Genomic DNA, 19,798 nt, shown 5'->3' with positions numbered 1-19,798 from the left:
CGCCGGAATTATGGGGTTCTGGTGAGATTTTTTCCCGTGTGTCCTGTGTGAGGATTGGGAATCTGGGTGCGGTCATATCAGACATGATATCAGAGCACAAAGCCTAACTACTAAAATTTTTTTGTGATCGATCTAGTGATCTCTCCTTCTACTACAAGATATTATGTTCTCAATTTTTCCTCACTTTTCTTGACTTAATTTTTTGTTCTCTCTTGAACAAAACTTTCTCTTCACGATGAGTACTATCTCGACTCTTACTAGTTCTCAGGCTCTGGCTCGTACTGAAACAAGACGTACGATTTGACTGTATGATCTTACCACTGGAGATAATCCCAAAACTCTTATCTCCAAACCTTTGTTGCGTAGACCTAACTACGACAAATGGTCTACAAATTTGCGTTTGGCTCTAAAGCAAGAAAGAAATTTGGTTATGCAGATGGATCTATTCCTCAACCTGTCGAACCTAATCTCTATTTTGAAGATTGGTCTTCAAACAACGCTCTCGTGGTTTCATGGATGAAACTTACTATTTATGACAGCATCTCCCCCTCGCTGTTCAATCTTGACGATTCTCATGAATTTTGGACTCATATTCAAAAACGCTTTGGGGTTATGAATGGACAACATGTTCAATGTCTCAAAACAGAGTTAACATCTTGCATTCACTACAAGAAATATGCATATTTTTAGCACACGAAAAACGCATTTCGTAAACGCTGTCTTTACCAGTGCCATCTTAGAGAGGACACATACAATAGCGTTTTTTCCCTATGCTATTAATTGTCTCTCTACAATAGCGTCATGATATAGCTATATTTAAATTATTAGCAGCGTTTTTTATTTGCCATAATATAATTAACTAGATTAAGACCCGTGCTATAGCATGGACTGAAATTCATTTTATTTATATTGTAATTTTTATATAAAATATAATTTATGTGATTTTTTAAAAAAGTTTTTTTTGGATAAAACCTTATGCAATAAAATCATATGCTAAATATGAAGGCTTGAAAAAATACACCTATTTTGTAAGCTTTATATTGTTAATGATTTTAGATAAGCACCCGTGCTATAACACTGGTTAAATTTTATTTCGTAATCTATATTGTAACCCACTATTTAACTTGTAACCAATCAATCTATCAATTTTGTAATCTATCTTTGGTTAATGTTGTGGTCTATCGATAAAATCTGTGGAAAATAAATTTGTAATACTGTGTTTAAAGATCTTTGGAAACAACATGATATATGACTAAAATCTTCCGAAAATACAGTTTGGAATATCCATGATTTTATTTGTTACCATTAATATATCAATTATCAATTTGGAATATCCCTAATATTTAGGTGTAACCAATTAATATTAATATATGGATTAATCTATAATCTATCTATAACTTATTTGTAATCATTTGTAACCATTTATTAAAAATGTAAAGTCTACAAAAACTATGTTGTGTACTTCCCTTTTATTAAAAAGGGGATATAAGTCTATTTATTTTCACTTTTGTATAGTTTATTTAATCACTAAAATTGTTGGTTCAAGAAACTTCTCGAATAAAAAATATATTACATAGTATATTAATCAATGATGTATCATCACAATAGTGTATGACCAACCATGAAGAGAACCTCGGCTCTGCCCTCCTCCCTTAGAGAGAGAACCTTGCGTCCAACCTCCTCCACCATAAAGAGAACCTTGACTCCGCTTTCTTCCCTTGGGGAGGTAACCTTGCATGCATCCAACCTCCTCCACCATGGAGAGAACCTTGGCTCTGCCCTCCTTATGTGTGGAGATAACATGTTCACGTCTTTTACCTATCTCAAAGTGGCATGCTCCAACAACCAATGAAACTAAAAGCCCTTTTCCAATGTCACAAAATCTTTTGATAGTAACTAATGTTAAATTTACCAATGTATTCGTGGAAGTGTCTTTGACACGTCATGATGTAGCTTCTGTCTTCGAGCTCATATAGATGTATCAAAAACGGTTTATGGTTTTTGAATTTATCTATCTATGTTTGTTGTAAGCTTGTGTTTGATTAGTCTATTTTATCCAACCATTAGGTGTATTTTTTTACACCTAAGTATATTATACTAGATGAGGACCCGCCCGATGTGCGGGTTTAAAGTTTTATAAAGTAAATTAAATTCAACAAAAATATATTAAAATTTGTTGTATGTTATTTCTAAATTTTATTTTGCTATAATACACTGATTTATATTCATTTACAAATCTTTTATGTATATAACTTTTAAAAGTGTGTTTTTTACACCTAAATATACTCTATGTTACAAATATATTTTTTATCACCACCTAGAAAATGTATATATGAACATATTAAGCCAACTATTTTACTTTCACTTCTGCATAGTTTTTTAATTACTAAAATTGTTGGCTCAAACAACATTTTGAATAAAAAATATATTATATAATATACTAATCAATGATGTATCATCATAATAATATATGACCACCATGAAGAAAAACTCGGCTCCACTTTCATCCTTTATGGAGAGAACCTTTCGTCCAACCTCCTCTACCTTCCTCCTTTGGGGAGATAACATTGTGTCCAACTTTCTCCACCATAGAGAAAACCTCGGATCTGCTCTCCTCCTGTTTAGAAAGAACATGTTCACATTTTTTTGTAATCTCAAAATGGTTTGCTCCGATAACCAATGAAAGTAAAAACCTTTTTTTTACGTTACAAAATCTTTTGATAGTAACTAATGTTAAATTTCCCAATGTATTCGTAGAAGTATCTTTGACACACCATGATGTAATCTCTGTCTCTGTAACGCCTCAACCACCACCTTGCTTAGTGAGCCCATGTACACTCTCAGTCCATGAGCCCACCTTTCTAAATGGGCCTTACATCTATTTCCGGCCCTTGGATCCACCCATATTCGATGGCCGGTTTGTTACATCTGAGAGGCTTTAAAAAATTGTTTACCGATCCTACAAATCAACAAATGATCTTTGCCTGTGTTTGGTACTCACTCTCACAGTTCCGACAATCACTTCTAGGAAGGTCACCTATCATGAAGTTCTCTCAGGACTCTTGACCAAAAAAATAAGTGCATTTTTGTGACATATGTGGCCAAATCAATTCTTTTAAACTTTTTTTGCAAACATAGGTTTTACAGTTTTTGCAACGATTTATGTTTTTCCAATATATTTATCTATGTTTGTTGTAAGCTTGTGTCTGATTAACCTATTTTATCCATCCATTAGGTTGATGAGCTTCTACTCCTTATCTCCCTTTGGGATTGAATGAATAATGGTAACAATTATGTTTGCAAAAAAGAAGGATTTATGACTAACCAATCAATGTTGAGAAATTAGAAAAAATTAATTTGGCATAATTAAATAAACAATAGAAAATTATAAGCATGATAATATATGAATCTCAAATAATTCAAAGATGAAAATATAAATTAAGTAAAACAATCTAAAAATACTACAATAAATTTTAAAATACAGTATTAGGAAAAGAAGACGCATATATTAACCTTTTGGATCAACATATTAATCTTACCTATTCCCAACTGAAAAAGAAGAAAGTAGGAGAAAATTTTGGTTTAAAAAAATAAGAAAAATTTTCCTTCCCATTTAAAAAAAAAAATCCAATTAAACAAACTTGAAAGCAGTATTTTTGAATAAATTATTTAAATATAAGACGGTCTATGTTTATATAGAAGTGAGTATTTACAAAATTTTGAATAAATAATTAACTGTTTATTTTCCTTAATCAATTTTTTTCTATTTCTTTGTAGAATTAATAACTTAAAAGTTAAAAATAAGAAAATAATATTAAAGTTTCGAATTTTATGATATATATATATATATAATCTCCTTATAATTATTTAAAAACTTTGTATTTTATAAATTCTGTAGTTTTTGATAATTATCTTTTTATATTATTAATATTTTTTTAATAATTTTTTTTGTTTTTTGTAAGCAAATTTCTCCTATTAAATAATAACTTTTACACATGTCAAAATCTGAGATAGATTTAAAAATAAGAATATAATATTAAAGTATCGAATAATTAAATCTCGTTATAATTATTTAAAAACTTTGTATTATTTATAAATTCTGTAGTTTTTGATAATTATTTTTTTACACATGTAGATAACTTCTGTAGATAACTTGATACGTGTAATGATCCTGTTAATGACTAACTTTGAAAACCCAACTTTATATAATAAGATAGTAGCAAAATATTTGTATTATGGTTTTATTAATTGTACCTATATATTATTGCTAGAATATATTTTCCAGCTAGCCTGATTATGCTCAATAACTATGATTTTTAAATATTTTATATATGGATATATATAATATACATCTTTTGCAAAAAAAATCAATATATAAGAAAAACTTTAGAAGCCTCATCTTGAACATTTCAACTACAACACACCACATACATTACAAGTCTCGAACCAAAACTTAAGCTAACATTACAAGTGTCACAATCAGCAAAAACATGAACCTAGAGACTCTGCTTGTTGTCTTCAAATGCCTTAGCCAAGTTACTAAATCTTACACTGACAGATTCCCGCTGTGTATCTCCACCACTTATGCTCTCACAACCTCTGCTCTTGTCCATCTCTCTCTCTTCATGCCAATGATATATCATGGTTTTTGTGGTTTTTAACCATGATATAAAGAGTCTTTTAGTGTCTTTTGATTTGTTTTCTAGGATGTTTTTGAGTCTTTACAGGTTTTTAGCATGGAAGGAGCAAAGTGGAGCAATTGGGATCAGTTTGGAGCAATAATCCGCAAGAAATCAACTTGGAATCGATCAGAGGAGATGGTGTCGATCGACACTGCCTTAGCATCGATCGACACCCAGTCCAAACCGACGAGAGAGCCAAATTTGGAAGTTTTACAAAGTTGCCCGAAGTTTTTCATATTTGCATAGGATATATATATATAGTTTTTAGGTTTTCAAAACCCTGAAGTTTGTATTCTATCAAGTTTTATTTTTCCTGCAACCCTGAGAGATTTTGAGAACTTTTGGGAGAGAGATCTGAACTGCTTTGAGAGAAGAATTCTTAAACTCCTTCCTTACTCTTTTTAATCTCTATTTCTTATTATTCAGAATCATGTCTTGTTCTTCATTGAATATGTCTGAGTAGTTTGCTTGTTAGGTTTAGGGTTTTTCACAGGGATTTTATGATTTATTAGATCTGTTTATTTAGAATTCTTTATCTTGCTAGATCTTCATCTTAGGTTGTTCTTCATATTAATCCTTGATTGGCCATCTAGAATTAATACTCTAGGAAAATAAATTGATATGAGAATATAATTGATTTTCCTGATAAAACCTTTTGATGAGCAAAATTATTTTTTGCAAAGAGATTTGATTTAATAATTTTGTGAACAATCTAAACCTGATTTTATTGCTGATTTATTACCTAGAATTTTGCAAAGAGATTTGGATTTTCTGGTTTTAAATTTAGATATTATTTGCAGTGAGAACTGATTTAATTTACAAAAGTGTTTAGAGTTCTAGATCTGTTCTTAATTGCTTGAATCCTAATTTATTGTTTGATTTAATATTTCATAATTTCCTGAGAAATTCCCTAGGCCTAGCTTTTTGATCTTCTGAATTTTCACAGCTTTTATTTAATATTTTGCATTGTTTATTTTAATTTAATTTAATCTGTTTAGCATAATTGAAAAACTCTATAATTTATTGTGTAGTCTTGAGTCCTTGTGGAATTCGACCCCTAAGTACTACATTGACCTCTTAATTTGAGAGAGTAGCTCTAGGGTAAATTTGAGCATATCAAATTTTGGCGCCGTTGCCGGGGACTCTTTGATCTACCATTAGATTTGAGTTTTAGATTTTGTCTAAATTTTTCTTTTTATTTTCAAACTAACACGCTTTTGTTTTCTTCTCTCTTGTGTGTTTCAGGTGTATGCCTAATAAGCCTAACACAAGGAGCAACAAGACTGGTCCAATTCTGAAGCTTTCAAACCCAGAGTTGGGAAAACTTGAGCGTGAGAACAGAAAAGCAGCCAAATCCTTGAAGATGGTTAATACGATCATTCTGATGCGTGATGAGGCTGGTGTTTTGAGGGATCAAGAGGGCCACTTGCGCAATGAGCACGGCCAAAAGCTGGATGCAGAAGGCAACGTGATTCCTGAACCTGTTGTCAACGAGCAGGCTGTCGTGAATCAGCAAGCTGGTGTCGTTGATGATCCGGACCTCGGTGTCGATCGACACCAACCAGGTGGCATCGATCAACACCCACCTGCAGACGTGCGTGGAGCTGCCAACCACGCACAGAACCCAGTTCGACGACAGGAGCACAACCGAGATCTGGTCAGGACCATTGCTGACTACAACCAGGCTGATCTGGTGTATGAGAACTGGTCTGCTATTGTTCCTCCTCCATTCCAGAGGAACGATTTTGAGTTGAAACCTGCGTACTTTCAACTGGTTGGACAGAGACCTTTCTCTGCTTTGCCCAATGAGAAGCCTCTGGACCACATTGAGCATTTTGAGGATCTGGTGACCAGTATCAAGGCTAATGGAGTGACTGAGGACTTCATATTCTGCAAGCTCTTCCCATACTCACTTGCAGGAGAGGCATCTCAGTGGTTGCAGCAGTTGCCAGCTGGATCTTTGACATCTTGGCAACAAGTCAAAGTGGCTTTCCTCAACCATTTCTATGATGATGCAATGTCAGATGAGTTGAGAGTCAAGCTATCCACTTTCAAGCAAAGACCAGATGAAGCTTTCAAGGCAGTTTGGGTGAGATTCAAAGCTTATCAGAGGGATTGTCCACACCACGGTTTCTCAAGAGTTCAATTGCTGAGTATCTTTTTCAGAGGGTGTGACTGGAAGTATCAGTTAGCTTTGGATGCTGCAAGTCATGGGAATTTCAAGATAAGAATGCCAGAAGATGCTGAAGTTTTGATTGAGAATTTGGCTTCTAGCAATAGCACTAAGGGAGCAGATGCTGAAAGGAAGATATTGCATGGAGGATTTGATTCAAACCAGTTAGCTTCTGTTAATGCTAAGCTGGATTCAGTGCATATAAGAAATCTGTTCATTTTGCTGTTGAGGTTGAGACATATGAGCCAGAACCTGATCAAGGACACCAAGAGGAAGATGTGAACTATGTGTATGGGAATCAGGGACAGCAGTTTGGAAATCAGCAAGGCAATAGGCCCTACAGTGGGAACTCTTCAGGCTACACTTCCAAGCCAGAGTATCAGCAGCAACAACAGAACAATGGCTATACAAGGACATATGGGAACTCATCTTATCAGTCTCCGCCTCCTAAGAATTCTTCAGAGAGTAGAATGGAAACCATGCTTGAGCAGCTTTTGCAAGGACAAGAGAATCTGATAGTGACATTCAATGGAAAGATTGACAATGTCTACACTGAGCTGAATGGGAAGATAGAAGCATTAAATGTTCATGTTAAGAAGCTGGAAGTTCAAGTTGCACAGACTGCTGGGTCTGTAAAAAGGCAAGAGAATTATCTTCCAGCAAGAACTGAGTCAAACCCCAGACATGCTTGCAATGCCATACAGAATTCAAGCCAACTCAGATTTCTCTAATCCTAGCTGATCGATCCAGAAGAACTCCTGAAGGTGTTTTAGAGGATATTCCAGTTAAGGTTGGAAACTTCATGATTCCCACTGACTTTGTGGTGCTGAAGTATGATCAAGAGCCTAAAGATCCTTTCATCTTAGGAAGATCTTTCTTGGCTACAGCTGGTGCCATCATTGATGTGAAGAAGGGACACATAGCACTGAATGTGGATGGTTTGAGTTTGAATTTTGAGATGGATAAGCTGAGGAGGGTTCCTACTATTGATGGACAGACTTTTTCTGTTGAAAAAGTTTCTGCAACACGAGCATCAGGCTCAGTGTCGATCGATTCCACCAAGAGGGTATCGATCGACACCCCTCCACGACCGCGACAAAGCTTGTCCAAAACTGATGCTCCAAGTCAGAAACATGTTCCCAAACAGAAGAGTTATCAATCCACACTCCAGAGCCCTCATGTAAGGCCAAGGTATGCATCTTCTTCTCCTAAACTTCCTCTTATCATCAACAAGAATTTCAAAGAGATAAAAACTGTTTTGCAGTTAACCAAGCCACGAGATTATCGTAGAGTGCTTGTTTCTTCTGTTGATGATTTTGCAGGACATAAGAGAAGTTTTGCAGTTAACCTCCATTGTTGATTGTGCATCTCCATGGTCTGCTTGCTGCAATGCAAACACCAAATAAGTATGAAATGTGATCCAACATAAGCAGGAAAAGAACACAATATATAGAAGCCAGTTCAATTGATCCTATTATACAGTGGCACACACACTCACAGTGGCAAGTTGAACATGTTCACGTGTCTGCCACCCCTCTCATATCCCGTTTCAAATTCACATTTTCGAGCTGAAATCACCTATAAGAGAGAGATATGGGAAATTAAAGTATCATCTTTTCCATAAGAAATAGTGTAACTTTATTCTAAAATCAAAGTAACAATGCTCTCTTGGAAATTTAAACAAACACCTAACAGTCAGAGTATTAAGCTTCATAGTCATTTCATAAGGGCATAACAACAAAGAACCAAAGCAAATCAACAAGTACACAAACCTGTTCAGACTAAGTTTCCACAAGAACGATGACCTACCAACAAGAACCTCAAGCCACCTGTTGACCACACATTATTCAAATGCCAAATTGTATTAATAAACTAGTAGCTAGATTATGACTTGAATCCCATAAACAAGAATTAGAGAGATGGTCTTACACTGTGCAGGTTTAGGAGCTTTTCATTGACTAGCTTCTCCAATGAGAGAGCAAGCTCCATAGCTGCAACAACAAAGAACACCAAATTATGCATTCCAAAACATAGAACTCAACTGAACCACAATCCTCTTCAATAATAATAACATCACACCAATCTCAGAAACGGGAACATGAAGCTTTACCATACAGAGCATCTCCTTTCTCAGGGTGATCAAACTCAGACTGAGGGAGCACCATGGGCTAACTCGACCCTCCCACCATGCCTGTTCTGTAGATTGAGGAAAACAAAATGGTGTTAGTATAAACAAAACCTCAAATGATAGGGGCTAATGAAATAAAACACAACGAAATTGTTGGCTAAGGGACCAGATACGATCAAAATACGCATACAGAGCGTGGAAGACGTAGGAGACGTTATACTCCACACATCAACAAACGCAAATCCAGATTCATCAGATACTCAATAAGTTACAAATCAATCTCAGTGTTCAAGCAAAAATACAATTAACTCAATCGACAGATTTAGAATTCCACTCTATGACTAATAAATGTTACAATCCAAGAAGACGAGTGAGTGATGAAACGTACTTGATCTGCTCGTTAACAGCGGCTTTGCACTCAGGGGAGTACAAGTGACGAGCAAGAGAAAGCTGCTGACCAGAAGGAACAAGATCTAGCTCATTCTTCACCTCTTCGAACGGCTCAAACACAACGCCGCTTAAGGTGATTGAACCCTTGGTAGCACGGAGAGAGAACAAGAGGTTTCTGGATTTTCCAGAAGAAACCCGAGACGAAAGAGAAGAGCAAAGAGGAGAGATGCCTTTTTTCTCTCCATGTATTCTTCCAAATGAGAAAATCTATCGTAAAAAAAAAAAAAAGGGATGAACACCCAAAACCCCACAAACAACCCAATTAACGAAACATGTAAATCAAATCACGATAAGCAGATTCTATAACTGTTTAATTTACTTTTTTTTTTTAACAATCGAACCAAATCAATCAATTAAGACAATGAATCTCAGAAATCAAAATCAGAAAAATTTAGAACCGATGAACAAAAAGACGAAACCCTAGAAATTGAATTTTCTCCCTCTCTCTCTCTTATTATTGAATCCCTACAGTGTGTATTGGGGGGGGGGGGGGAGTGTGAGTTTTAGTCAATTTTTACAAAGTATTTGGGGGCAAAGTGTGAATCCCCCAAATACTTTGTAAGCGCTATTATTGAATCCCTACTGTTAAGTCGGTTTCCATTTACATATTTTTAGGTTTAGCGTTTTAAAAGCGCTATTATAAGGATTCATTTTTTAAATTTTATCAAAGATAACACTTACGAAAACTGCGCTATGCTTTTATGCTATCAATACTCATATTTTTTGTAGTGCATCAAAAACGTTTGCCCATTGAAACTTACTATGGTAAACTTTCTTAATTGTGGAGAATCTTAGCTGACTATTAACCAACAAAGACAATGGAGGAGATTCAGAAAGAACGTGAGGAAGACAAGCTATATTAATTCCTCATGGGGATAGATGAGTCTCTTTATGGAGCTGTTAAGTCGGCTCTTCTTTCTCGAGTGCCACTACCTACTCTCGAGGAAGCTTACAACACCTTAACTCAATTCAAAGAGTCCAACTTGTTGGGTCGCATGAATGATGAAAGGACCGTCAGTGTGAGTTTTGCAGTTCAGACCTCTTCAAAGACTCGCAACTTCACCGAAAACAAAGTCTCTGCCGATAATAGAATATGTTCTCATTATGGGCGTAATGGTCACCTTTCTGAAAACTGCTTCAAACTCATTGATCTATCATGGCCTGAAGAAAAATTACGTGATCGAAACACTTCATCCTCATCACGTGGTCCCTCTTCTCTTACCGGTAATGATTTTCACTTGCCTCTGCTGCAAAGTCCATCAAAAACAAACAAGGTCATGGTCGAGGTTTTTGCAATCAATCATGTCTCTTCAAGAGTCAATACTATGGACACCTCTCCCTTGACGGATGCTGATCGTATTGGGATAAGTATCTTGAATGATACACAATGGAAATTGTTGGTTCAACTTCTTGAAGAACGCAAACTCAACTCTCTTGAACAAGACTCTGGTAAATATTTTCGTGAGTGTGACAACCCGTCCTGTGGACCCCACTAGCCCACCGCTAGCCACCCCAACAGACCGTCCGTGGACCCTTCTAGCCCACCGCTAGCTGTCCCAACGGACTCCAAGCTGTCCCTACAGGGCATCGATCATAACCCATCACTGTGGATATCCAAATCCACCAGTAGGTTATTGGTGCGCCAGGCGTTCTTCGAACCCTATTCCCCACCCTTTAACAACCTTCCCACAGGACAAGCTGTCACCAATTGATCTGTGACAACCCGTCCCGCGGACCCCACTAGCCCACCGCTAGCTGCCCCAACGGACCGTCCGTGGACCCTGCTAGCCCACCGCTAGCCGTCCCAACGGTCTCCAAGCTGGCCCTGCAGGGCATCGATCTTAACCCATCAGGTCAATTGGTAGCAACTTGTCCTGTAGGAAGGTTGTTAAAGGGTGGAGACCAGGGTTCGAGGAACGCTTGGCGCACCAATAACCTACTGGTGGATTGGGATATCCACAGTGATGGGTTATGATCGATGCCCTGCAGGGCCAACTTGGGATCCATTGGGGCGGCTAGCAGTGAGGCTAGTGGACTAGCAGTGAGGCTAATGGGCTAGCAGTAACGCTAGTGGGGTCCACGGGACGGGTTGTTACAGTTAGTCTTGGATTATTGATTCTAGAGCTACAAATCATATGACTGGAACACTTGCTTTCCTGCATGATGTGTGTGATGTGCCTCCAGTTCTTATTAAACTTCTTGATAGACATTTTACTACTACTACTACTACTACTACAAAACAAGGACGAGTTCACTTAGGCTCTTCTTTGGATCTTCAAGAATTTTATTTTGTTGATGGTCTTCATTGTCATTTGATATTCGTTTCTCATTTGACTAGAGATTATCACTACATTTTTTCAACTCATTGATAAGATTTATATTGCCGTTCTCTAGTCGTACTACTTTAATATGCGGTTCTCTTATTTTCTTACACTTGTTTGTGATAATTCAACTGCTGTATGGATTTATCTTTTACCCTCCAAACAAGAAGCTCCTGTGCATATTAAAAACTTCATTGCTCTTGTGGAACGGCAATATTCCACCACAATCAAGAAAATCCGCAATAATAACGGTTTTGTCTAGCTCAGTTTTTTGCTCAAAACAATATTATTCCTGAGACTTCTTTTGTTGGGACACCTAAACAAAATGGTCGAGTTGAACGTAAACATCGCCATATACTTAATGTTGCTCGAGCTCTTTGTTTTCAAGCTGGTCTTCCCGCTGAATTTTGGAGTTATCATGCTCTCACTGCTGCTTATCCAATTAACTGTACACACTCTCCATTGCTCCATGGAAAGACAACTTTTGAGCTTATTTATCATCGTCCTCCTCCTCTTTTTGGTTGTTTGTGATATGCTCATAACTAGAAACATGGTGGTGATAAGTTTGAAAAGCGCAACACCAAATTTTTCCTCCTTTGTTACCCCTTTGCTAAGAAAGGTTGGCGGGTTTATATTGAGACAAGTGCTATCTTTGTATCCTGAATATGTAATCTTCAATGAAGTGGAGTTTCCTCTTGATATTTCTCCTTGTTGCCTGAATTACCATCTCCCGCTATTCCCACTCCATTTCTTCCGGATGAAGATTTTTTGGCTGCTCCATCATCAAAACATGCGGTTTCTTTTGTACCTGGACTAGTCGCTCCTTCTGCTCGATCGATCGCTCCTCCATCTTTTGATATTACAACCACACCTTCTGTGGTTACTGGACCGGCTGCTCCCACTGCACGAACGATCGCTACTTCTACTTCTGAAAAATCTTTGGTTGCTGAGCAGCCTCGATCGACCGTTCCCTCGTCCACACCTCTAGACAAACCGATAGATCTCTTGCTCCAGACCCTGCCATGCTTAATCCTGTTTTGGATCCGGTTTCTCCATCCTCTCTAGGTCTGCCTGAGTTGTTGGGTAAATGCCATAGAAAGAATCTACCATCTATTCTCCTCAAAAATTATGTCGTTCCTCCTGGTGTGCTACCAACAACATCTTCAGACCCTTCACCTTCGTTGTCTTCTTCTTTATTGATGGTTGTTGCAGGTGACCAACCTAAATCTCCTGGTAAGGGTAAGCGCATAAAGAAATCTCCTACTACATTTGTTGATTTTGTCACTACTCTCCTTCATCATCCTTATCCATCTGCGACACCATATATGTTGGAAAACTTTATTTCCAACGACCATTTTTCAGCAATGTTTCAAGCATATCTTCTTGCTACTACTTCCGGTTTTGAGCCTCGGTGTTATAACAAAGCTATTCTTGATGAGAATTGGCGTATCAACTGAAATTTTTTCTCTTGAAGACTTTGGTACTTGGAAAATTGAGGACTTACCTCCTGGAAAGAAAGCTCTAGACTGTAAATAGGTTTTATGACTCAAATACAACTCCGATGGTACGCTTGAACGTTACAAAGCACGCTTGATTTTCTTTGAAAAGAAACAAACAAAAGTTGAGGATTACACATAAACTTTTGCTCCCGCTGCAAAGATGATTACGGTTCGTGTTATTCTTCAACAAGTCACTTCACTCGATTGGGAAGTCTATCAGATGAATGTTCATAACGTATTTCTCCACAGTGATCTTGACGAGGAGGTCTACATCAAATTCCCTCCTGGTTTCTGCATGAACAATACTACTAAAGTTTGTAGGCTACGGAAATCTTTGTACGGTCTAAAGCATTGAAAAGAAAGAACTGATGTTTTGTTCAACAAACGTATAACTTTATATAGTGAGAAAAGGGTGTTCATTTTTAAGGGTTAGTAAATTAAGGTCTTTTAAAACTATATTTTTTGGCTTGTAGAGAAATTTAAGTGATATTTATGGTGACTTTGGATTTTAAGGTAATTACTTAACTAACTTATGGAATATACTCTTTGTATCTTATCTTGTATTATTATTGATTAGAATGATTAAGACTTACAAAAAAAAACATTATTTTTGTAATTTTGTAAGATTTTTTTTTAAATAATTTCTAACTAAAAAAGTAAAATATTTTTATTAAAGTATTTCGTAATTAATTATAATAATTTTCCTAAAAAATTAAAATATTTACTTTGTATCTAACTTTTTTGGTATTACACATTGAAATCTAATCATATATGATCCAAAATCCTCCCACTTATATTGAATAGTGACTCTGAAGACACATACGACACTTGAATGGCAAATACATCTTGTACAAGTGCTGACAATGTTGGAAACTTATGACTGTTGCGTCTCCACCATGCAAAGTAAAACAACCCAACCCATTTTTTTAATATAATAATTTAATTAGTAATACAAAACTCATTAGCAACCTAGCCCAATCAAACAACAGTAGCTAACATAAACAATACCATTAATCCAAGAACTATTAACGAATAAATGAATAAACCAATATTATCTATCCAACAACGTCAATAATATTAAAAAGGTCATAAAACAATGAACCAGCATCCTAACACTATTCTAGACAATTTTGTTCCACTCTAGAAACATAACAGAAGAACAAAGCAAACAACCGAGCTGCTAGAAAATCCTCCTCTTCATCGCCTAGATTCCACGATTACTTTTACCTGCACCACAAACTACAATTGAGATGCGTGAGTATTATCACAAATACTCTGTGAGGCGATCCTTCCATCTATTGGGCTATACACACAAGTGAAAAGACAAACACAAAAAATACACAAAACCAAGCAAACCAGACAATTCTGAATATGCATTGTCACTGCGCCCAGTCGACTGATGTAACCATCAAATCCCTAGCTGCATCGACCGATGTACTCCTTGCATCGACCGATGCAACCTCGCGTCTCCAGAAAATCCCTAGTTGCGTCGACCGATGCACTCTTTGCATCGACTAATGCAACATCGCGTCTCGAGAAAATCCCTAGCTGCGTCGACCGATGCACTCCTTGCATCGATCGATGCAGTCACGCTGATCATCGCCATACACGATCTCCATCGACTTTTCTTGACTCCAACAAACGCTCCATCATCCGTGACGCCAAATCCAACGTCAACATGCCACAACCACCACGACAACCAAGCACAAACAGGCACACAAGCAATCAATCACCCAAAAACACACAAAAACACACATCTAATCGCTTAGAAAAGCCATGGTCACACACTCACTTCTTAAACAAGCGGATCTAACTCTGAAACAATGAAAAACACACCACAACAAGCTTTAGAACCGATCACTAATCTAGATCACCACTCCTAAGGCTAGAACTCTCCAAAGATGACACGGAAAGCTCCAAATAACCACCAAGAACTCACATAACTAGTTGGTACAATTGAAGAACATATTCAAAAACTTGAAAGATGACCCGACCTTTTTTTTTTTTAATATAATAACCAACTACGATCTCATACTCACTAACAACCTAACATTGTTCAATTCAAACAGCGGAATAACCAATATTAAACCAGCAACTATCCAACAGCTAAATCTAATAAAGCAATAACCAGCAATATCATCAAACAAATAAAAAGCATCCTAATATCCTTCTAATGACCCAACTCTAGTAACCTAGCAAAAGCCAGACAACACAACAACGAGCCACTAGAATAACCTCTTCTTAATCGCCTTGTTTACACGAGCTTAGATAGAAACACAAACAATGCACAAAACCAATCAAACAAGAAAATCTGAAACATTGGAGTCAACCGACACTCCTCGTCGCCACGCTCGACACAGAACCTTGGTGTTGTGTCACCACCAAAACCCTAGCTGGTGTCGACCGATACATTTTTGGTATCGATCAACATCATCACGCAGAACATCACCAAAACATGATCACTCTCTACTCATCTCGTCTCCAACCGTCGCCAACACGACAGTGATGCCAAAACTGACCTCAGTAGGTGACGTCAACCAAACACAAATAAACACACAAGCAATCAATCACGCAAAATCAGTCAAAAACACACATCTAATCGCTTAGATAAGCCATAGTCCCGCACTCACCTTTGATGAGAACAGTAAGATCCAAGCCTCCTATAAACCTCCTAACGTCACCCCACACTCAGATCTTCTTCCAACGATCAGATTACATCAAAAAAAAGTACATAAACCCTCTTCTACGCTCACAAAACGATCTCTGGAAGAACTCTCCTTCTCTCAAACTTTAGAGCGATAAACGGCCAATCCTCACCCTAGGCGTCGAGTTTTCCTTTTATACACGAGCCCTATGGTTTGCACATCCAACCATGTCGAACCGAATAAATTAGAACTAACCCGAACAATAAACTAATGAGTGGTGTCGACCGAGACCCTTCTTTGGTGTCAATCAACACCCAAACCAACTTTTAGGTTTGCGGGCATTACAAACTTGACTAACATCTGCACTTCATCCTAGCCTTTTGAATTTGGAGGTCCTAAAGTTTTACTTTTACTTTTCACTATCATCTTCGTCTTCTTTGTGGAAGAGCTTGTCCTCTGCAAGTAACTTCTCAAAAGCAACCCTAAATTTTAATGCAGCAATTAGCATGAGATATGTGGAGTTCTACCTAGTCACACAATCTAAAGACAAGCTTCCTCTACGGCATTTACCCCAATTGAAATATTTCAATTTGTCCCTTGATGACCTTACATACCTAATTGCATTTGTAATACCCACAATGCTTTCATTTACCTTTCCGAGACCATCTCTCTATCAAATTCAGTATATGCGCACAACAACGCATATGGATCAATGAACCATTTCTGACTAATGCATCAGGTCCCATCATCCTGCAAGCATTTGTGCATAGCCTAAGTGCTTTATCATTCCGTTTAGTGTTATCCAGAAACACCGATGAAAATAGCTGCTCAGCCTTTGAAAATGTATTAATTTATATTATTTTGAGTGTGTGATCGTCCTTGAGGAAACCAACTCAGTTTCATAGAACTTAAACAAAACCAGAATACGTAAGAAGATTTGGTCGGTATAGTAAGAAGAGCAATAGTTACAAGCCAAGATACGTAAGAACTTAGAAGTAACCATTATATATATATAAATTGATCACACACTCAAAATAATATAAATTAATACATTTTAGTGGAATATTATAAGTTTGTGTTAGGGTGAAGACTACTATGGTAGAGTTTGGATTTGATTAATTGTTGTTAGGTAAGATTTAGACTTTAGAGTGTAATTACACGTACGTAGAAACAAGAGAATCTTCGTCTAGTTGGCTACTTAATATCATCTCTAGTAGTAATTAGTAAACAAACCTTATCACTGTTATTAATTAAGTATTATTCTTTGTCATGATATGAGCTAGAAAAACCATTCCGTTCAAAGAAAAAAAAATGAAAATGGATGAGAACAGAAGATTTATACGAAACACATTATTCATTATTTTAAAAATAAAGAGTAAAAGGCATATACAATCTAGAGATTGACAACCTTTAACACACATACGTAAACGAGCACGAAGATCTTAACATTGTTGTCGCATACATGACAATTATTGCAAACATGAAAAAAAAAAACACTGTGAACCTCCTTCACCCGTGGTATTTTCATGGTTGTTTAGGCAGTTTCAACTGCATTCATCGAGTTTTTGGTGCAGACTGTCAAACATGCGTTGGCACATTTTTCAACTGCTCCATTGACGATTTCACTTGCATCTAGTTATCGAAACAAAATTTGAACGATTAATACTTTCGTCAATTATTATATAAAAAATAATTATATATAGTAGTAATGAGTTTGAGAATTTATTTTACCGGAGTTCTGGAGAGTGGTCAAAGCTCCGCACACAGAGGATACGCATCCCAACTTGCAGTATTCATTGACAGCATCACCTTCAGACAAAAATAAAATTACATAAAAATGAAATCTTGATCCGTTTTGTAACAAATAACGTACCTCAATGAATCACAATGATAATTAACTTACCAGTGTTTTCAAGAATGTCATGGGTATATCCGTTAGGACATTTTCCATTAACAATCTTGCAGCCGCTAAGGTTTGCACATAGTGCCCTGGAACCTCCCCCTAAGCGGCAAGTGTTGTAGATATTCCTAGCAGTTGTGTTGGGACAGCAGCTCTTGGCGTCAACTTGAATTTGTGCCATGAACAGACTCATTAAGAGCACACTTACGATCAAAGTTTTTCCTTCCATCCTTCGATTGATTTGTTTGATTGCAAAATGTATGTGGAGAGTTAAGCTTGTATTGATGAAATGGTGATGGAACAAGGCTCGTTTAAATACTAGTTGGTCTACAGTTTGAAACCACAAAATTCATTTAATACCCCTTCATCACATACTCTATAGCCTCTGTACACGTTGCATGGACCACTTTATCTCAATGGCTACCTTCACGACCCGGAAAATTACTTTCTTCTCTTTCTTTCAATTTTGTTTTGTTTTGTTTTGTTTCTTTGGTTAAGTATGAAGAAAAGACCTCTTAAAATGTTGTGTTACTTAAATATTTTGAATTTGGATGCTTAATTTTCTGTTTACAATTAACTATTCCTTGTTAGTTTTGCTAGTTATATCATGTATGTCCGTGGTAGCCTCTTAGAATTTCCTGTCAATGACGTGCGTTTATGAGGTGGTGAATCGTTTTGCTGATATCTTGTGTGAATCTTGATAAAAGAAAGATCAGAGTTCCATCCAGAATGTATAAGGATACGAACAAGCAAAGAAGTCTAACCCAACTTACCTGAAAGTACACAAGATGCTGCATGCATGTGTGTTTACCCCAACGCCCGAGTTATTGCTCGATCCTTAATTTTCTACCAAAGTAATGAAAGGTGCAGTTCGCTCTAAAACATATTACGAGTATTCGATCTGTCTACAAAGGTTGTATCACTTCACGTACGTGTAAAATAGTTTGAATCTGGAAACGTAAGATTTTACTGTTAATATTTAGTACTTGGATGACATGAACTCTTGTGTAAATATTTTTCTAAAAAAGATGAATTATACGGTTAAGAAAAATAACAGATCTCTGCGTTTATCTTCTGTAAATTTACCAGCTATAGTTAAGGGCTAAGGTGAGTGATGGGTTGAAAACGTTTACGGATTATAATTTCGAAGCGTATGAGTAGATTGAAGAGGGAAAGATAAGAATGTAGTTTGTTACAAACGTTTTTTGTATTTCTTTATTTAGAGCTTGACTGGTTCTCCCGCTAGCTCCCGCAAACGCTGCGTTTGCGTTTGCGGGCGGTTGCTAGCGTTTGGGGCCAATCACACAAATCGCTCCCAATCGCTCCCAGTCGCTCCCAATCGCTCCCAACCGTTGAATTCCAAAAGCTGGTTTCCGCAAGCGTTTGCGGTTGCGGGCGTTTGCATTTTAAATTTTTTTTTTTTTTTAGAAAAAATTTGAAACAAATCAATGATAATGAAATATATTTTATATATATTTTTTACCTAACTATTTTATTCATTAAGGATGAGAGAAAATGAAGTACGGATAAGATTAAAAATATTAAAAAAATAAATAATTGGAAGAAAATAATATTTCAATTAACAATAACCCAGAAAACTTGATGTAAATTTAATGGCACATCGCACATAAGTTCAAAAAAATCTAAATAAATATAACGTTTCATCAGAAATTTAAGAAAATAAGATTATTTGTGAAAAATAAAAACAAATCACGAGTGACTCTTCTCAACTCTCATTTGATCATTACTACCGATGCAAATACTGCCCCACAAAACTTATTGAGTGTGTGAGATTTAAGAAAGAAGATCTACGATCTAAAACATATGTTTTAGTCATTTATCAAATTACTTAATTAAAGTTTTGGTAAAAATCCAAATGCATAAAGTAATAAGTATTTCATTATGAAATTTATTTATTTTTTAATAATTATTTTAGTATTTTTAATGAATTTTAATTATAAATCAAGTTTAATAAAGTTTTTGATATTTTAAAACATTTA

General features: G+C 36.4%; 1 protein-coding gene and 2 pseudogenes across 1 annotated transcript; 1 reads left to right on the top strand and 2 right to left on the bottom strand.

Annotated features, from left to right (window-relative positions):
• Positions 1 to 235: 235 nt before the first annotated feature.
• On the top strand, positions 236 to 13,211 carry LOC147927319 (uncharacterized; annotated as a pseudogene).
• Positions 8,767 to 9,618, bottom strand: LOC104748854 (ferritin-3, chloroplastic-like; annotated as a pseudogene).
• Positions 13,212 to 17,233: 4,022 nt separating the features above from the next.
• On the bottom strand, positions 17,234 to 18,281 carry LOC104747700 (DELTA-urthionin-Uf1a). Its single transcript, XM_010469381.3, has 3 exons — positions 17,802 to 18,281; positions 17,630 to 17,707; positions 17,234 to 17,530 (listed from the first exon to the last, which is right to left on the bottom strand). Exons 1-3 carry the CDS (start codon positions 18,025 to 18,027, stop codon positions 17,433 to 17,435), a joined length of 402 nt encoding a protein of 133 aa, XP_010467683.1. The 5' UTR covers positions 18,028 to 18,281; the 3' UTR covers positions 17,234 to 17,432.
• Positions 18,282 to 19,798: the final 1,517 nt, after the last annotated feature.

Source organism: Camelina sativa, chromosome 15 (assembly GCF_030686135.1).
Source record: "Camelina sativa cultivar CO46 ecotype springtype chromosome 15, ASM3068613v1".
NCBI classification, from domain to species: Eukaryota; Viridiplantae; Streptophyta; class Magnoliopsida; order Brassicales; family Brassicaceae; genus Camelina; species Camelina sativa.
The sequence above is the reverse complement of the archived record's forward strand: the minus strand, read 5'-3'. Positions and strand labels throughout refer to the sequence as shown.